This window comes from Callithrix jacchus, chromosome 4, assembly GCF_049354715.1.
Source record: "Callithrix jacchus isolate 240 chromosome 4, calJac240_pri, whole genome shotgun sequence".
Classification (NCBI taxonomy): domain Eukaryota; kingdom Metazoa; phylum Chordata; class Mammalia; order Primates; family Cebidae; genus Callithrix; species Callithrix jacchus.
In genome coordinates this window covers 63,622,046-63,640,086 of record NC_133505.1, presented here as the reverse complement: position 1 = coordinate 63,640,086, position 18,041 = coordinate 63,622,046, and the positions used below count along the sequence as shown (strand labels likewise).

Here is an 18,041-nt window from a genome sequence, read left to right as displayed (position 1 = left end):
TAGAAGCCAAGGTGTGAGGGTAGAATATCAAGAAAGAAAAGTGTATTAACTGTTCTTGAAGGTAGCTTGAAATCCAAATAAGACAAGGACCTCCAGGACCTCTGAAATGGATGTGGTTGATAACCTACGGGAAAGTTGCTTTTGTGAGTGGATCTAAACCCAGAAGCCAGACTAGAAAGTATGAATCAGCCTGTAAGAGAAGAATGAATTGACACAGTGAACCCAGGCAACTCTTCTGAAAAACTCATCTGTGACAGGGAAAAGATAGGGTATAATTAATAAGTTGGGTATATTTTGTCTGTTTTTTTTCTTTTTGTACAAATAGAGATTCTTGAATGTGTTTGCAAATGAATACTTTAGTTCTATTGCTGGTAATCTAACAATATTAGAACCATGACCAATAACTCTAAGACAATTACTAAAAAGTACTGAACATATTTCAGATGAGATCCTCAAAAGTAGGGTAGCATTTAATAAAATTTAACATTCATTTATTGTTTAAAAGTGATTTTCATTCCATGAATAGAAGAAAATTTCTTTATTCCAATCTGCAGTTATCTACAAAAAACTTGTAATAAATGTCAGACTTAATGGTAAATGATGAGATAATTCTCTTCCAGATCAGGAACAAGGCAAGGTTGCTCACTATCTCCATTTATATTTCACATTTTTTCTGCAGGTCCTAGTTGTTTTAGAGAATGGGGGAAACTATGATATGCCAGGTAATCACTTTGTCATCAGGGTCCTTAAAGAGGTATGTAGGTCAGTAACTCTTCACATATCCATACAAACAGCTCACACAGGCAAAGTGTGTCATTTACCGAGACCAAAGAAGCAGGATATTTTAAGCACAGTATAAGAGTAGGTAAGAATTAACAGAATATTTCCAACAAGTCACTGAAAAGATGTTCCATATTGTTTATACTAAAAATATAAATTAAAAATAATGAAATTTTTCTCATTAAGAATGTATTTAGAACAAACTGGGTTTTTTTTGTTTGTTTCTAAGAAATTTTAAAATGCACAAATCTTATGATCTAGTAATTCCACCACTTGAAACCTATTCTATTGAGATGCCAGTAAATATGTGCAATAACATTTATTGCAGCAATGTCTGTAAAAATAATTGCATGCAAACAAAATATTCACATCAATAGTTGTAGATATATTATATGATGTGATCTGAAAAACTAATTACACTACCATATATGTAAATACTTGAAAATGAGTCTACCATGTTTTTTAAGTTTAAAAAGCAAGCTGTAAAGCAGTAAGTATAGTTTAATGGCCTTAAAAATGTGTGTGTGTGGGGTGTGTGTGTGTGTGTGTGTCAGGGTAAATGAGACATGTTTGGGTACATACAAGGTATTCAAAGTATGCATGTATTACAAGAAAAAGTTCAAAAGAATATACACCAAGCCTATTAACATTGACTATCTCTTGAGAATGGGATTATTTCTGTATTCTTTGAATTTGTTTAAGCATGTATCACACTTGTATTGCTGTTTTCCATCCCTTGTACGATTTACTAAACAGAAGTTTTCTGCTTTTTCTTTTTATTTTTCCAATTATACCTTAGGTTCAGGGGTACATGTGCAGATCGTGTAGGATTGTTGCATAGGTACATACATGGCAAGGTGGTTTGCTGCCTCCATACCCCCTTCACCTATATCTGGCATTTCTCCACATGTTATCCCTCCCCAACCTTCCCATCTCCTCCTCCCTCCCATAGCTCCCCACAACAGACCCCGGTGTATGATGATCCCCTCCCTGTGTCTATGTGTTCTCATTGTTCAACACCTGTCTATGAGTGAGAACATGTAGTGTCTGATTTTCTGTTCTTGTGTCAGTTTGCTGAGAATGTTTTCCAGATTCATCCATATCCCTACAAAGGACACAAATTCATTGCTTTTTATGGCTGCATAGTATTTAATGGGATATATGTGCCACATTTTCCTTGTCCAGTCTGTCACCCATGGGCATTTGGGTGGTTTCCAGGTCTTTGCTATTGTAAACAGTGCCACAGTGAACATATGTGTGCATGTGTCTTTATAATAGAATGATTTATAATCCTTTGGGCATATATATATAATACACACACACACACACACACACACACACACACATACACACACACACACACACACACACACACCCAGTAATGGGATTGCTGGGTCAAATGGAATTTCTTTTTCTAGGTCCTTGAGGAATAGCCACACTATCTTTCACAATGGTTGAACTAATTGACACTCCCACCAACAGTGTAAAAGTGTTCCTATTTCTCCACATCCTCTCCAGCATCTGTTGTCTCCAGATTTTTTAATGATCACCATTCTAACTGGCGTGAGATAGTATCTCAATGTGGTTTTGATCTGCTTTTTCTTAATCCTCTTTCTCTTCTTCTTCCTCCATCTTCCCTCTTTTCTCTCCTACTTCTTTTCCTACTTCTCCTTCCTCCCCCTTCTCCTCCTTCTCTCCTTCTACTTCTCCTGCTTCTCTTTCCTTTTTTCTCTTCTTCCTTCCCTCCTCCTTCCTTTCCCTCCTCTTCTGTCTGCTTTTTCTTTTAATTATTTAAATGAAGGAGATGAGTCTTTAGGGGCAGAATGGTGATATTTCATATCTCTTTTAGTTGACTCTACAACAGGTATTTAAAAAATGCTCTGGGAAATGCAAAAAGAACATTTCTATCAGCTTAAGGTGTATCTTCCCCACTCCTTCAGTATAATGAACTAAACACAATAATGGAGTCTTTCATTTTTTGTGTGTTTATTGAAGTACTATATGAATGCTTTAGAAAAATGAAAATTGAAAATTACTTCCCTTGTCTTTACTCACCTAGGAAGACCCTAAACTGTAGGAAGTTTTTGCTCCAAATATTACCTACTAAGACTAGGAATTTCAAATGATAGGTTTATAGAATTAAAGGAAACTCAAAGGCCTTTGGTCACAGTTCTTGGTAGATTTGTCCCTTGCTATCCATAGGAAATTAATTCCAGGACTTCAATAGACACCAAAATTTGTTCATATTTAAGTCTATTTACAAGTCTTCAATTTGTCTATTAACAAATTCCTCTCTCTGCCATGTCTCTCATCTCTCTATTAGCTCTAAGTGCCACAAATTTGTACTGTGCTACAGAATATTACAGACAAGTAAGTTTGTTGTGAATCCAGAGGTTAGCAGGTAAGAGGAGGTTGGTGACAGAATACATGGTATGTTCAGGATGTTCTTCTGCCTGAGTCTAGTCCTGTGCACAGGAACAGACAAGGGCTCTTCAGTGCATTTTCAAAGCTTAGTTCTCAGAACAGAACTATGAAGTTTGAACTAACAGGGCTTTGGAGGATACAAGTTGTTTTTGCTGTTTTTTCCCTTTATCATTTCACAAACAGGAGAACATAGTGGGCTCCAAGTCAATCAGCCAGGGTCATGACTATACCACACCCCAATGTAGAAACCCAGGCTATTTAATCTCATAAATTTATCTGCAGATAAATTTATGTTCCAGGAAAGTGAACAACATTTTAGTAAGTCTTAAAATCAGTTTAGTGGGTAGTGGTCAGCATTAAGGAACAATAGAATAAAGCAATAAAACTTTGTAACAAAGAGTATATTGCATAAAAAAGGGAGTACAGAGCTAACATAATAAAGTAATACAGAGGTAAATTAGTTTGACCTCTGTATTACTCAAATGAATAATACAGAGGTCAAATGAGTGGCCAGAGGTCAAATGAGTTTGAGAAATGATACATTTAATTAAGCAAATGTGACAAACCAAAAAGCCTCCCTTCATTGTCCTCTCAGTTCTATTCAGTTCTGACCCTTTCAAGTAAAGAAAGCAGAAGCTAAAGGGTTTTGAAAACATACTGTAATGATGGATCTTTTGAAAATGCATGAAAATGCTAGGCTGATATGAGAAATCAGGGCAAGGATGAGAGACATACTTTCTTCAGAAAACATCCTTGTGCTACTTCCATATATTTGAGGTAATGGATAAAGATTTGTTAGAATTGGCAAGGCCTAAGGATTTGGTTTTTGGTTTTGTTTGGAATTTTTGCTATTAATTCAAGTACAGTCATCACTCAGTATCTATGAGTTCTGCCTCCATGGACTCAACCAACTTTGGATCAAAATGTTTGGGAGAAAGAACCAATTTTAAAATAACAGCACAATAATAAAATATAATATGAATGTAAAAGATATATCACTATTTACATAGCATTACATGGAAATCATGTATTAGGTATTATAAGTAATCTAGAGGTTATTTAAAGTATATGGCAGGGTATGCATAGGTTATATGCAAATAGTACACCATTTTATATCAGAGACTTGAACATGAACAAATTTTGGTGTCTATTGGAGTCCTGGAATTAATTTCCCATGGATAGCAAGGGACAAATCTACCAAGAACTGTGACCAAAGACCTTTGAGGTTCCTTTAATTCTATAAACCTATCATTTGAAATTCCTAGTCTTAGTAGGTAATATTTAGAGCAAAAACTTCCTACAGTTTAGAGTCTTCTAGGGTGAGTAAAGAAAAGTGAAATAATTTTCAATATTTATTTTTCTAATGCATTCATATAGTACTTCAATGTTTATGGACATTAAATATCCATCTTTAGTGCCTCTTCAAATATTTTGCTCTGAAAATGTTATAGTGGCCAAACAGTATGAAAATTTAACACAATTGTAATTATGTTTGAGAAAAACAGGAACTAGAATGTTTAGGTTTAGAACTAAGATGTTTAGATCTGTATTTTTAGAGAATTTATGCCAAAGAAACTGAGTCATTAATAACCTAAGAGTCAATATGTTTCTTCATACAATTTAACATAGAGAAAAAACCTATAAATAATTATTATTATGTAACAGTATATATTACTATTAGTTTAATTTGGTTAATACCAAATTGGTTATTTGATACTTTACTGCTGTAATCTTATGAGCCATTCATTGTAAATACTTTCAGTTTCAACAGAACTAATATTAATAAGAGAGGAAAATTAGAGACTATGACTTATACAACACTGAAATTCTTCTCTGTATCATGATTTCAGCTGAAATATATCTGTAATGCTAATTATAGAAATTGTGGTGAATATTCTGCAGAAAACACTGTTGAAATCAAAACCATACACTCTGAGTTGTGTCTCTATTACCTAATATACAACAAATCACAATTTTATTACATTAGGTAATGTGCATCTCTAAGAATCTATAAAGAAAAATAGAAATATAAATCTATAAATACATATTTGTATACAGATATAGATATAAATACAGATGTAGGTATAGATAAATATCTGTCAAACACTTTCAATAAATATAAAGATTTGGTTCACTATGAAACAGTAAATACCCATTATTTCCTTCTAAAAACAGTACCTGCAGATATGGTAGTTACAACTAGGATCTAGTGTGTAGGGGGCTGTGGAAGTTTGGGGACATAGATGGTTGCATGATGTAACCCTGAAGATGGATAAGAGAGGTTTTGAATTAGTACATGATCAGATCTTTAGGTTCTTTCCTTAAGACTCAGAAAGGTCCTTCTTGACAATTTGGTCACTTTGAGATGCTGAAAAAATTATTTAAATTCCTAAATATCAATTTTCTTGTCCCTAAATTAAACAATAACTTTGAAAAATATGTTTTTCATCTCACATTATAGGTTGATCAGCAGATATGTTAAAGACCAAGGGGAGAAAAACTAAATTGAAGACTTAATATATTGTACGTAGGTCAGGACCGCCAATTATAGTAGGTTGTTAGAGTAATGATTCATGATGAATCTGACCTTGAATATTCATATCCTTATGTAGTCCTCTCGCACAGTCACTCTGAGGTTCACCCCTGTGATCTGCTTTGTCCAGTGAAATATTTGCAAATGTGAGAGTAGCAGATACTAGATAGCTGCATAATAGGGTTTCGTCATTAGGAAGTCTTCTGCTGCCATGTAAGAGTTTTTGGCTATACTGCTGAAGATGTCATATGGAAGAGAACCACACCATCCCAGCAAAAGGTGTCTGCTAATACCATCTTGGACCAAAACAGGCTCAGCAATGTCTATAGGTACCAAATGAATATAGGCACATGAGTGACCCCCAAAAAGACCACCAGAAGAGCCATCCAGTTGAGCCAAATCCAATGTGTAGAAATGTGATCAAATAAATGGTCATTGTTTTAAGCCATTGTTTTATAACAAGTATAGATACTTGTGGTTTGTTATGTAGCAACAGATACTTAATATGTCCATTTATCTCATAGAGTAAACATTCTATGCTTTGACATTGAAATCAATAAATGATAATTAAGAGTGACCTAAATTTTAAAAATGTACTATTTTCAGGTGAGTAAAATAGCAAATACACAGAACATAATTAGAAAGCAAATTTTCAAATGCAATAAGAAAGACAAAAATATCTTTGTAAATAGATTTTCTGTGCTGGATTACCACTTTGTACTGTATAGGCAAAAACAAAATATATACAGATAGAGAATTTTGTTTGGGGAACTTACTGAAACATGATTTTCTATGAAGCATGTGCTGGAAAATCTTGCACAAAGATTCCTCACTTGGTGTAATGGTCCTACAGGTACATTGCACTTGAAGGATCGTCCCAAGGATATCTATGTAAGCAGCTTTGCAGTCATCATTTCCTGAACAAGTGAGGTCCTGTTTGCTTAAGGCACTAATGCAATTCTCATCTTCATGGCACTTTCTAGTCACACGCGGCCAGCATTTTGACTGAAATGTTCTATAGTGCCTCCTAGAGAAGGAGTGAAGAAAAATAATTAAATTTCAAATAATATTTCACATTAACATGTGATCCCCTATCACCTAATGAATGACATACAACACAATGCCTTTGAGATGCTAGTACGTAGTTGAAAAGTAAATTTGTAATTTGAAAAGTTCCCATAGGGAGTATGGGAGAAATTGTAATCTTGTGAATTATTGTCTTTTTGTGTGTGTGATGAAAGACAGAGGCTAAGTTGAGAATTCCCTGGATGGATTTTCCTTTATGACTAATTTTGTTCCATGTATGATGATTTGAGGTATGAACTACTTCAGAGATTATTGGCAATTTTTTGTGCCAAATATAGTTTTGTGGCTAGTCTTTGGCCACTGTGTCACACCAAGTGATTTCAAACGAGTTACTTGACCTTTCAAGTCAGTTATCTCACAGGATGGGAGGTGTTTTGTACTTTCTCAACAGACTAAGCAGACTAATTAGAATTTACAATATGTTGTGAGATATTAGTTTTCTATGTCTTTGATTATTCCTGTAATAACATTGAATAAAAGTCTGGATAATATACACTAATTTCATTTTTGAATTTTTAATAAGAATATACTTTTATTAATGGATTCAAAAATAATAATCTTTCAATTTAATATTTGTCACCTAAAATTGCCTTTTAATCTTTCTTGAGTAGGATGCCATCAAATATGTATGAAAGCCCTATGAGTATATGACATTTTCATGAGGTTATTTGTCCACATTGGTGCTACTATGTTAAAAAACCAAAGCTGCATTGTTTTTCATAATTAAATATTTAATTCATCTTAGAGTATAAGCTTTTTAATATAATAGTGAACTTTCATTAATGTATATTAAATTTATAATTAAGGAAATACTACAAATTTTCTAAACATATATTTTTTAGGCCAGAAAAACAAACATATTCCGTCAATGCAGTTAAGGGTTACATATAAGATATTTTTCTAAATGTAACTTTTGGAAGTTTTGACTGTCACTTAGATAGAGAATACATCTGTACCTATCTGCTATTTATTCATTTTAAATATGTGTTTTACTAAGTTGAAATTGCATAGTTTAGCTACTTACAGATAAGTAGGTAAATTTTCACTCAGAAAATTAACCATGAAATGTTGCCAAAATGATAACTAAATAATAATTAATTTAAAAAATACTACTTTGGTACACTGGATACCAAAATCATTTGAAATGTAAATGGACTAAATTCTCCAGATAAAAGACATGATATGGCTGAATGGATTAAATGGATTAAAAATTTTAAAAGCCAATGGTCTGTTAACTCTAAGAAGCATACATCATCTATAAAGAAACACATAGAGTGAAAATAAAGGGATGAAAAAGATGTTCTATGCCAATGGAAAAAAAAAAAAAAGCAGGAGTAGCTACACTTTTTAGACAATAGATTTTAAGACAAAAACTATAAAAAGATACAAAGAATGTAATTATGTAATGTCAACAGGTTCAACTCAGCAAGAGGATATAACAACTGTATATACAACCAACACTGCAGTACCTAGACATGTAAAGCAAATGGTATTAGATCTAAAGAGAGAGACTTCAACATCTCACTTTCAGCAATGGACAGATCATCTAGACAGAAAATAACAAAGAAACATCAGGCTTAATCTGCACTATAGATAAAAAGCACCTTTAGATATTTACATACAATAGCTGAAGAATATACATTATTCTCCTCAGCGCACAGATTATTCTAAGTGATAACCCATATGTTAGCTCACAGAGCAAGTCTTAAAAATTTTAAAATAATTGAAATCACATCAAGTATTTTCTCTGATGACAATGGAATAAAACCAGAAATCAATAGTAAGAGAAACTTTGAACGCTATGCAAATACATGGATATTAAACAATATGCTCCTGATTTATCAGTGTGCAAATGAAGAAATTAAGAATAAAATTTTTAAGTTTACTAAAACAATGAAAATGGAAGCACAGCATACCAAAACCTATGGGATATGGCAAAAGCAATATTAAGAGGAAAGTTTATAGCAATTACCACTTACGTGAGAAAAGTAGGATAACTTCAGGCTGGGCACAGTGGCTTATGCTTGTAATCCCAGCATTTTGGGAGACCAAGGTAGGCAGATCACAAGGTCTGGAGATCAAGACTATCTTGGCCAACCTGGTGAAACCCCATCTCTACTAAAAATATAAAAATTAGCTGGGCGTGGTGGGATGTGCCTGTAATCCCAGCTACTCTGGAGGCTGAAGCACGAGAATCGCTTGAACCAGGGAGCTGGAGATTGCAGCAAGCCGATGTCACACCACTGCACTCCAGCCTGGTGGTGAGTGAGACTCTGTCTCAAAAAAAAAAAAAAAAAAAAAGAAAGAAAAGAAAAGAAAAACTTTAAATAAACAACCTAGAAGTGCATCTTGAAGAACTAGATAATCAAGAGCAAACTGAATCCAAAATTAATAGTAGAAAATAAATGTGAATAAATATCAGAGAAGAAATAAATGAAAGTGAAACAAAAAAAAATTACAGAAGATTAACAAAATGAAAAGTTGGTCTTCTGGAAAGATAAAATCTCCAAACCATCAGCCAGACTAATAAAAAAAGACAGAAGATCCAAATAAATAATCAGATATTTAACAGGAAACATTACAACTGACAACACTAAAATTTAAAAGATTGTTAGAGATTACTATGAGCAAATATATGCCAATACATCAGAAAATCTAAAATAGAGAAATAAATTTGTAGACACATAAAACCTACAAAGATTGAACTATGAAGAAATCCAAATACTTAACAGACCAATAAAAAGTACTAAGATCAAAGCTATAAAAAAAAAAGTCTCGCAGCAAGAGAAAACATAGGACTTGATGCTAAATTTTACCAAAAACTTAGAGAAGAATACCAATTCTACTCAAAATACTTCCAAAAATAGAGGCAAGAATACTTCCAAACTCATTCTATGAGGCCGGTATCACCCTTATATCAAAACCAGACAAGACATATAAAGGAAAATAAACTATAGGCCAATTTTCCTGAAGAACATTAATGCAAAAATCCTCAACAAAATCCTAGCAAACCAAATTCAACAACACATTAAGATTTTTCATCATGAACAAGTGGGATTTATCCTAGTGATACGAGGATGGTTCAACATGCAAATCAATCAATTTGATGCATCATATCAACAAAATGAAGGACAAAAACTAAGGATCTTTTCAATTGATGCCAAAAAAGCATTTGATAATGTTCTATATTACTTCATGATAAAACCCTCAAAACCTGAATATAGAAATAATATACCTCAATAGAATAAATGCCACATATGATAGACCAGACCCATAGCTAGTATCATATGGAATGGGGAAAAATTGAAAGCTTTTCCTTTAAGATATGTAATGAGACAAGGATGCCTTCCATCAGTGTTATTCAACATAGTACTGGAAGTCCTAGCTGAGCAATTAGACAAAGAAAAAGAGGGGGGAGGGGCACCCCAAATTAGAAAGGTAGAAAAATTATCCTTGTTTGCAGATTTATATAATTTTATATTTGAAAAGACCCAAAGACTCCACCAAAGAACACTTAGAACTGATCAACAGATTCAGTAAAATTGCAAGACATAAAATTAACATACAAAAATCAGTAGCATTTCTATATGCTAACAGCAAACAATCTGAAAAGCAAATCTTGAAAGTAGTTCCATTTACAATAGCTACCAATGAAATGAGACCTAGAGTATGTCTAAATGTCCAAAAGAGACAGTAAATTAACTAAGCTACATCCATGCCGTTGGGATACTCTCTAGCCATTCAAAAATTTGAGAGTTTTCTTTTTTTTATTTCTTCTAAAAAAATGGGATACATGTGCAGAACATGCAGGTTTACTACACAGGTATATGTGAGCCATGGTTGTTTGCTGCATCTTTTGACCCATTCTCCAAGTCCTCTCTGCTTACCCCCTACACCCAACAGGCCCCAATGTGTGAATTTTCTTATATGCAATTATGGAAGGATCTTTAATCCACATTTAGGGAAAAATAACAAAAATAATGTAGAGAAGTATATAATATGATGCCATCTGTTTTAAATAAATTAAATAAAGAATACATAACTATTTAAAAGTATTTAGAATATTTTCCAAGCAAATACCTTATTACTTTTTGAGTTAATATATAAAAATATCATGTATTACAATTTTCTGTAAATACCCAGGCTTTTGTGAAATTGGCAAGACATAATCTCACCTCCCAGAGGTTATCTATACTAGAGAAAATTAATTGAGAAAGGGCATGCCTCTTAAATTGTCCTCCTTGGCTTTTAAAAAATAAAGAAATTTCAAATTCCATCATGAATTGAAAAATCTGGAACAGGGACAGAAATATATATACACGTATATATATTACATTATATACATATATGTGTATATGTATACATATACATAAATATATAATTTCTGTATCTGTTCCAGATTTTTCATAGATAGATAGATAGATAGATAGATAGATAGATAGATAGATAGATAATTTTTTTTTTTTTTAAGACGGGGTTTCACCAGGTTGATCAGGCTGGTCTTGAACTCCAGACCTCAGGTGATCCACCCACCTTGGCCTCCAAAGTGCTTGGATTACAGGCATGAGCCACCATGCCTGGCCCAGAAATTATATTTTTAAACTGAAATGCCCTGCTTTGCCTATATACAGGCTCTTCTGAAAAAAAAGGCAAGTATCATAAAAGGCTTAATATTCTCATTGAAGAAGTGGTTTTCCACTTGGAGATGTTTTTCATCTGAATTACATTAACAATAATTTAATACAAATGCTAGAAATCTCCCTAAGGCAAAATTTGCTTGGGAAAATGATAGGATTTGTCTTTTCACATTGACTACTAATATTATATAATATTTCTGTTACCTCTCTAAAGTACTCATTAAGGGACTATTTGCACATAGTAAAAGGAAACTGAAGACAGTCCTTACTCTTGAATTAATCTAAGAAAGAAATTACATGTGAGGAAATATGTATATGTACTTTACAATATAAAAATTAAGTGTACAATATTCAAAAGTGAGAGGAAGGGAGATGACATTGTTTGAATGCTTATCCCATTCCAGACCCCACACCAAACATTTTGAAAAGGTGATTAAACCTGGGAGTCTTTGTTGGGGAAAATTATGAACTCTATGTCAGTTCATCTGAGAAGGTGTTGATACCAAGGGGAAGTCAGTGTAAGAGTGTGTGGTTCAGAGTCTATCACAGGAATTCTCAAGGACTGTAGAAGCAGAGCCATCACTTGCTATGAAAATATTTTCTTTGATGTGTATGCTCAGAAACAGCATGCTTTGAAGGTTGAATGCTAACGGCTTCCAGATAACTAGGTAGCATATCTAAAGCCCTGGCACTGGAATCAGGCAAAGCTGGGTACCCACGTGTGAATAAATCTGATATTTTTATAGTGATAGCTATTGAAACAATGGTGTCCTCTGGCCCTGGCTGGTTAAATATTAGGTTTCTTTATTGATGTAGGAATATGATAGTTAGAAAGACAGAATAGTAATAGTTTTAGTTCATTTGATGTGAGAAAAGTAGTGTAATCAAATGTGTTTACCATATTTCATTGATTTTAGGTGATACCACTATTTTATATACCATAACCAAAAAAACCCATCTGTTGGAACTTAAATTATGACAAATGTCTTTGTCATTTACCTTAGTATTTATTTCAAATAGGTTAGGGATGTGAAAATATGTAAAAAGAAATCACACCTCTCTAATAAGGATTTTTGAGATGATAAATGCGCATAAGCACCCAGCATCTACTGCCAACGATTCTGCATACATTAAAGACTCTTCCTTGCAAGATCAATGGACAGCACAGATATGACCAGAAGAATCTTTTTGTTTTTGTCACTATTCCTGGACTTGTTCATTAACAATCTTCTCTGTCCCTTTTCTCTTAATGTTAAGTATTACTTTGCTGTGGAATGTTTAACCTATAATACTTACATATTGATTAACTATACTATTATGTATGGTTTGCAATATTGACTGATTTGTGGAGTGGCTTGAGCCTGTGTGCCTATGGCTCTGACGATAAAGTGAATGAGAAGTACTAAGGAGATTGCCTCTTTGGGAACTCCATGTAGCTCGTGGCTTTTGTGATTGAACAGTATTAATTAAAGCCTAACATTGTGAAAAGATATGACTATGTGTGGACCTGGTTATCTCTGACCTTGCACCACTCTTGTGAGTATTTAAGCTACCTTCTTCTTCCTGATCTCCAGCCTGAGACAGAAAGAATTTATTTCGAAGTTTGAAGGGTCTTTTTGCCATAATAAGATTTATAAAAGCTGTATGTAATTAAACCAAAAAATAATTTAAAAAGCTGATATATGTCAGGTATATTAACCAATTCATTAGTCTAACTTGAGTATGTAATTTTTATAATACTATTTCATGGCTACCACATTTTGACATACCGAATTTTTTATTTCAAAAATCAATTCTGCATTTGAATTTCAAAGACAATACTGTACATATACCACAGATTCAAAAAAATATGAATTGTCTGGCTTTATTTACACTGTATTGGATCATGGTGGGAACTCTAGCTAATGTAACGAGATCAAGTGTTAGGACTAGACTGTAACAAATAAGGTGCCAAAATAAGAAAGTAAGGAATGAGTGTTTTTACCCACCTGCATAATTCATCATTTTGGCAGCTGTGGATTACACTGAGGCAAGTAGGGGGTGAAACCATGTTCATTGCACATGGCTTGCTGTGAAGAGCTTCTTTGGACTGCTGACAAGGTATATCAGACTGAGTACAGTCACAAAAAGCCAACATCTGGGCAATGTTAAAAGGTATATTTTGATAGAAGAACCGTATGGCTGCTTGGCAATGTTTCACATCACACGGATTTCCATTTGCTGAGCAAGCTTTAAGGTAAGAGGCCAACTGTGCATTACAGACCACATCCCCTACACATGCCTCTGCCACTTCCAAACAGGACCACATCCTTTTGAATTCTGAAAGGAATGATATGCCCAGGTTGTGGAAAAGTAAATACAAAACTGTACATACAAAATCTATAAAACACTGTGAGAAGTCTATGAGCAAAATACAATGATGTACCAATGTCCTATTTTTGACAAACATTACATTTTTTAGAACAAGTATAAATTTACTGAGAAATAGTAGACTTATTGGAATCATCTTTCATCTATATGGGATATTGTGATCCAGAGTGACGGGAAGTGTGTAGGGCCAAAAATGAGCTGAAGAAAAAAATCTCCTGGTTCAGGGTTTTCAAATGTAAACAATAAATCTTCAGATATTGCATTTGAACTGTATAGCTTATGGTTAGCTCATTGGCTCAAGGCAAAATAATTCTTGTTCTGCTGTACGTTTTTGTGAGGGGAATCTTGAATAGAGGCTCCACCCAGTTATTTTAGCATATATAAATGTTTATATTTCTACATATATACAAGTATGCACAAAACAGTTGGTCCCAAATAACTTATATGATCACAAATATCCATGAAATGTAATCATTATCTAGTATTTGGGTTTTTGTTTGTTTTTTGAGACAAGGTCTTATTGTATAGTGGCACGATATCAGCTCACAGCAACTTCCATCTCATTGGCTCAAGTGATCCTCCTGCCTCAGCCTCCCAATGAACTGGGATCACAGGCACACATGCCCCCATGCCCAGCTAAGTTTTGATTTTTGTTTTTGTAGAGACAGGGTTTTGCCATGTTTTCCAGGCTGGTCTAAAACTTCTGGGCTCAAAGAATCCACCTACCTCAGCCTCTCAAAATGCTAGGACTGCAGGCCACCACACCCAACCTACTATTTGGTTTTAATTATTAAGTATTTCTTAGCACATCTATAAATTGATAATGAATGGGCAAAGTAGTTGCTTTAATATCATCATTAGGAGAAGAAATGAAATGATTTTGTTGCATTTTGTTATATTAGAACTGTTAAACCACATAATTTATTTTGTATTAATGTATCTTTAAGAAGTCTGGTAACAGCATTTTAAATTATACTGTCAAGTGTTTGCAATGCCGATCAAAATAATAACATATAAACATTACCATGATGGGAAGGTGTAGTTAGATTCCATTTGAATTTATCCTCTTTCATGTTATCTAGAAGGAAAACAAAAAAACTATTTCATTATTGAACAATTTTCTAAATTTCCTAGGAATAATGTGGGCTACATTTATAAGTGAATAAAGTCCACATATATTCAAGCAAAAGTACATACAAGGTTATCTAACACTTATTTAACCCTTGCTATTCAAAATTAATATGGTATAGATGAAGAAAATAAGCCTCTGAAATATCATTCAAGTGAGCTGAACATCCCTACTCTGAGGATTCAGTTACTTCAAGACTTAAACAAATGCTAGTGACTAGACGGTGTGCAAAGAGTAAACAACAGTGGACACTGACTGGGGAGACAAAAACAGAAGGCATATTTTCTGAGCACCATCTCCCACTGCCACCCAACATAAAAACCCTCCTAAGTAAGATAGTTTGATTTAGTTTGAATACAATTTTAAAACCAATTTCATCTCTGATTATCTTACCCTCCAACAGTTCTTATGAATTAAAATTATAGTATTGGAAAATTTCATCAATGGAAATGAACTCAGTGTTCATCTAATTTCAAGATATTTAAAGAAACATTGGTTGGTTCCCTACTATGTACCAGGTGACAAACTGAGGATGCAAATCTGCAGTCCCTGTCATCAAGCATCTCATAGCCTAGAAGGAAATACAGACATATAAAATTAAACCAAAAGAAAACAGAAGGAACATGAATGTATTGGTAAAGTGGCAAGGGAATCAGATGATATGATTTTCATTTTAAAGGGAAAATTATTATGTTTTCATTGGATATTAAGACATTAATTTCTATTATGACATAAATGTCCCTTCATGATTGTGTACTAATCTGAGCTGTTTGTTCATATTTCCTACCTACTAGTCTAGTACACATATCACAAGAAACTTACTTCTGACTCCAGGTGTGTTACAGCCTTCCAGACTCCTTATTTTTTGTCCACGTTATTCTCACTAGGCATTGTTTTTCATTTGGTTAATTGATCAAGCCTCAGCTTGAGAATCACTCTTTCTTCTTGATGCCACCCATCATCCTATCTCTCTGAGGAAGATCTGGAGGTTCCAACTTCTGTGCTACTATTCCATATTTAATAAAATCCCAATAAGCAGATTCCTTTAAATCCTATAGCTTTTGTAAAAGGTACATAAGTCTAGGCTGAACATTTTTTATGGATTAATACCTCTGAATTGGTCTGATCGGTAAGGTTGTGCCACTGACTAGAATACTTTCAAGAAACTACTCTGTAGGCATAAGTAAACAGAAGCTTCACTCACTGTTGTGGATGAATGTTTGTCCCATACCCCCTGAATTCATATGTTGAAGTTGTAATTCCCCACGTACAGTTGAGTGGTATAGGTGTCTTTAGGTTAAACAAGGTCTTCTCTTTCACTGGCATCAAAAATTCCACTCTTTGTAGCTTCTTTTCCCATCTTTAAAAACTTCTTTTTGGCTTCTTCAAATAGATCATAAAATTGTTCTGAAAATATTTTTCTCCTCTCTTTGTGTTTTCTCCTAGACAGCCTTATTCTCCTTTATGTTTTGTATCTACGTATAAACTTCTGTATATCTATTTTAGATTTATCTCCTCAAGATCCCTGCTTTCCAATGCCAGCTTGATGAGACATGTTCCTTAACATTTTTTAGACTTTTTTTTATCATTGCAAAGTTAGAAAAAAATACTAATATTCCTGACTCGAATATTCTAAAGCATGTCTCAAATGCAATGTTTTCAGAATACAACTCATCACTTTTGTCCACAGTCCTGTACAAGTTATCACTTCTTGGCTCAGTGTGTAGCAATCTCCTTGTCCCAGGCTAGCCACCTGGAGATTATTCTTAATACATTTAAACTCCTCATATCCAACTGGTCACCAATTCCTATTGATTATTATTCACAAATATACCAGGAGTTTTATTATAATTCTCAGGATCAGTGTGTTAGTTCAGGCATGCATCACCTCTATCTCAAATTATTTTGATGGCTTTTAACTGGTATTCCTGACCTGCATCTTTCTCTGCCCACCCCCCGCATTCCTACCTTACTGCCTGTAATATCTTTTGAGAAACTGATGATATATTCCTCTATTTAAAATATGTGGCACATATACACCATGGAATATTATGCAGCAATCAAAAATGATGAGTTCGTGTCCTTTGTAGGGACATGGATAAACCTGGAGAACATCATTCTCAGCAAACTGATAGAAGAACAGAAAATGAAATACTGCATGTTCTCACTCATAGGTGGGTGTTGAACAATGAGAACACATGGACACGGGGAGGGGAGCCCTACACACTGGGGTCTGTTGGGGGGAATAGGGGAGGGACAGCAGGGGGTGGGGAGTTGAGGAGAGATAGCATGGGGAGAAATGTCAGATATAGGTGAAGGGGAGGAAGGCAGAAAATCACACTGCCACAAGTGTACCTATGCAACTATCTTGCATGTTCTTCACATGTACCCCAAAACCTAAAATACAATAAAAAAAAAAAAAAGAAAAACAGAAAAATGGAAGTGCAAAAGCAAATGGAAATGCCACAAAGAGTTTCTACTATTTTCTTAGGGTAACTTTTCTTACCAATTAATTCCATATTTTAAGTAATGTTTTTGCAAATGTAATTTTTATAGAAATATACTGAAGAAACATTATAATTTTAATAATTATTGAATTTCTTAGACAAATTTCATAATCTTGTCATATAGCCAATGTATACTATAATTAAATGCTTTTAGAAGTGAAAAAAATAATAATAAAAAAAATGTAACAGCTCCTCATAACAACAGTTTGAAGTCTAATCTCTTTACAAAGATATGTAAGTTCAGTTTTCCTCCTTTTCATAAATATCTGTTTTTTTTCCCCAGGGTTATCAAATACTTTTCCATTCTGCTAGCCAGCTTAACAAGAGATTTGTTGTTCCCCCAAATGTTCGCCTCTTCATTCTATTTCTTCTGATTAAAATACCCATTTTATTTTGCCTCCCTAATGAAACCTAACCTACCCTAAAAGGCCCAAGTCTGACAATTGTGTGAAGTCTTCTGAGTCACCATTATTTTGTACTCTATGGCTTTTAGTACTTTGTCTATGTGTGTGTATGTGTGTATCCTTATCATGTGTGTAGCAATATATCACATCATATAAGTGACATTGTGTTTA

General features: G+C 33.9%; 1 protein-coding gene across 1 annotated transcript in view; it reads right to left on the bottom strand.

Annotated features, from left to right (window-relative positions):
- Window positions 1-18,041, bottom strand: part of GFRAL (GDNF family receptor alpha like) — a gene marked incomplete at its 5' end in the record, with an annotated part of 69,407 nt that overhangs the window by 37,884 nt on the left and 13,482 nt on the right. The window contains 3 exons of the mRNA XM_035297796.3: window positions 6,514-6,764; window positions 13,449-13,779; window positions 14,855-14,908. Of these exons, the coding sequence (XP_035153687.1) occupies window positions 6,514-6,764; window positions 13,449-13,779; window positions 14,855-14,908 (636 nt within the window). The remainder of the gene's footprint in view (window positions 1-6,513; window positions 6,765-13,448; window positions 13,780-14,854; window positions 14,909-18,041) is intronic.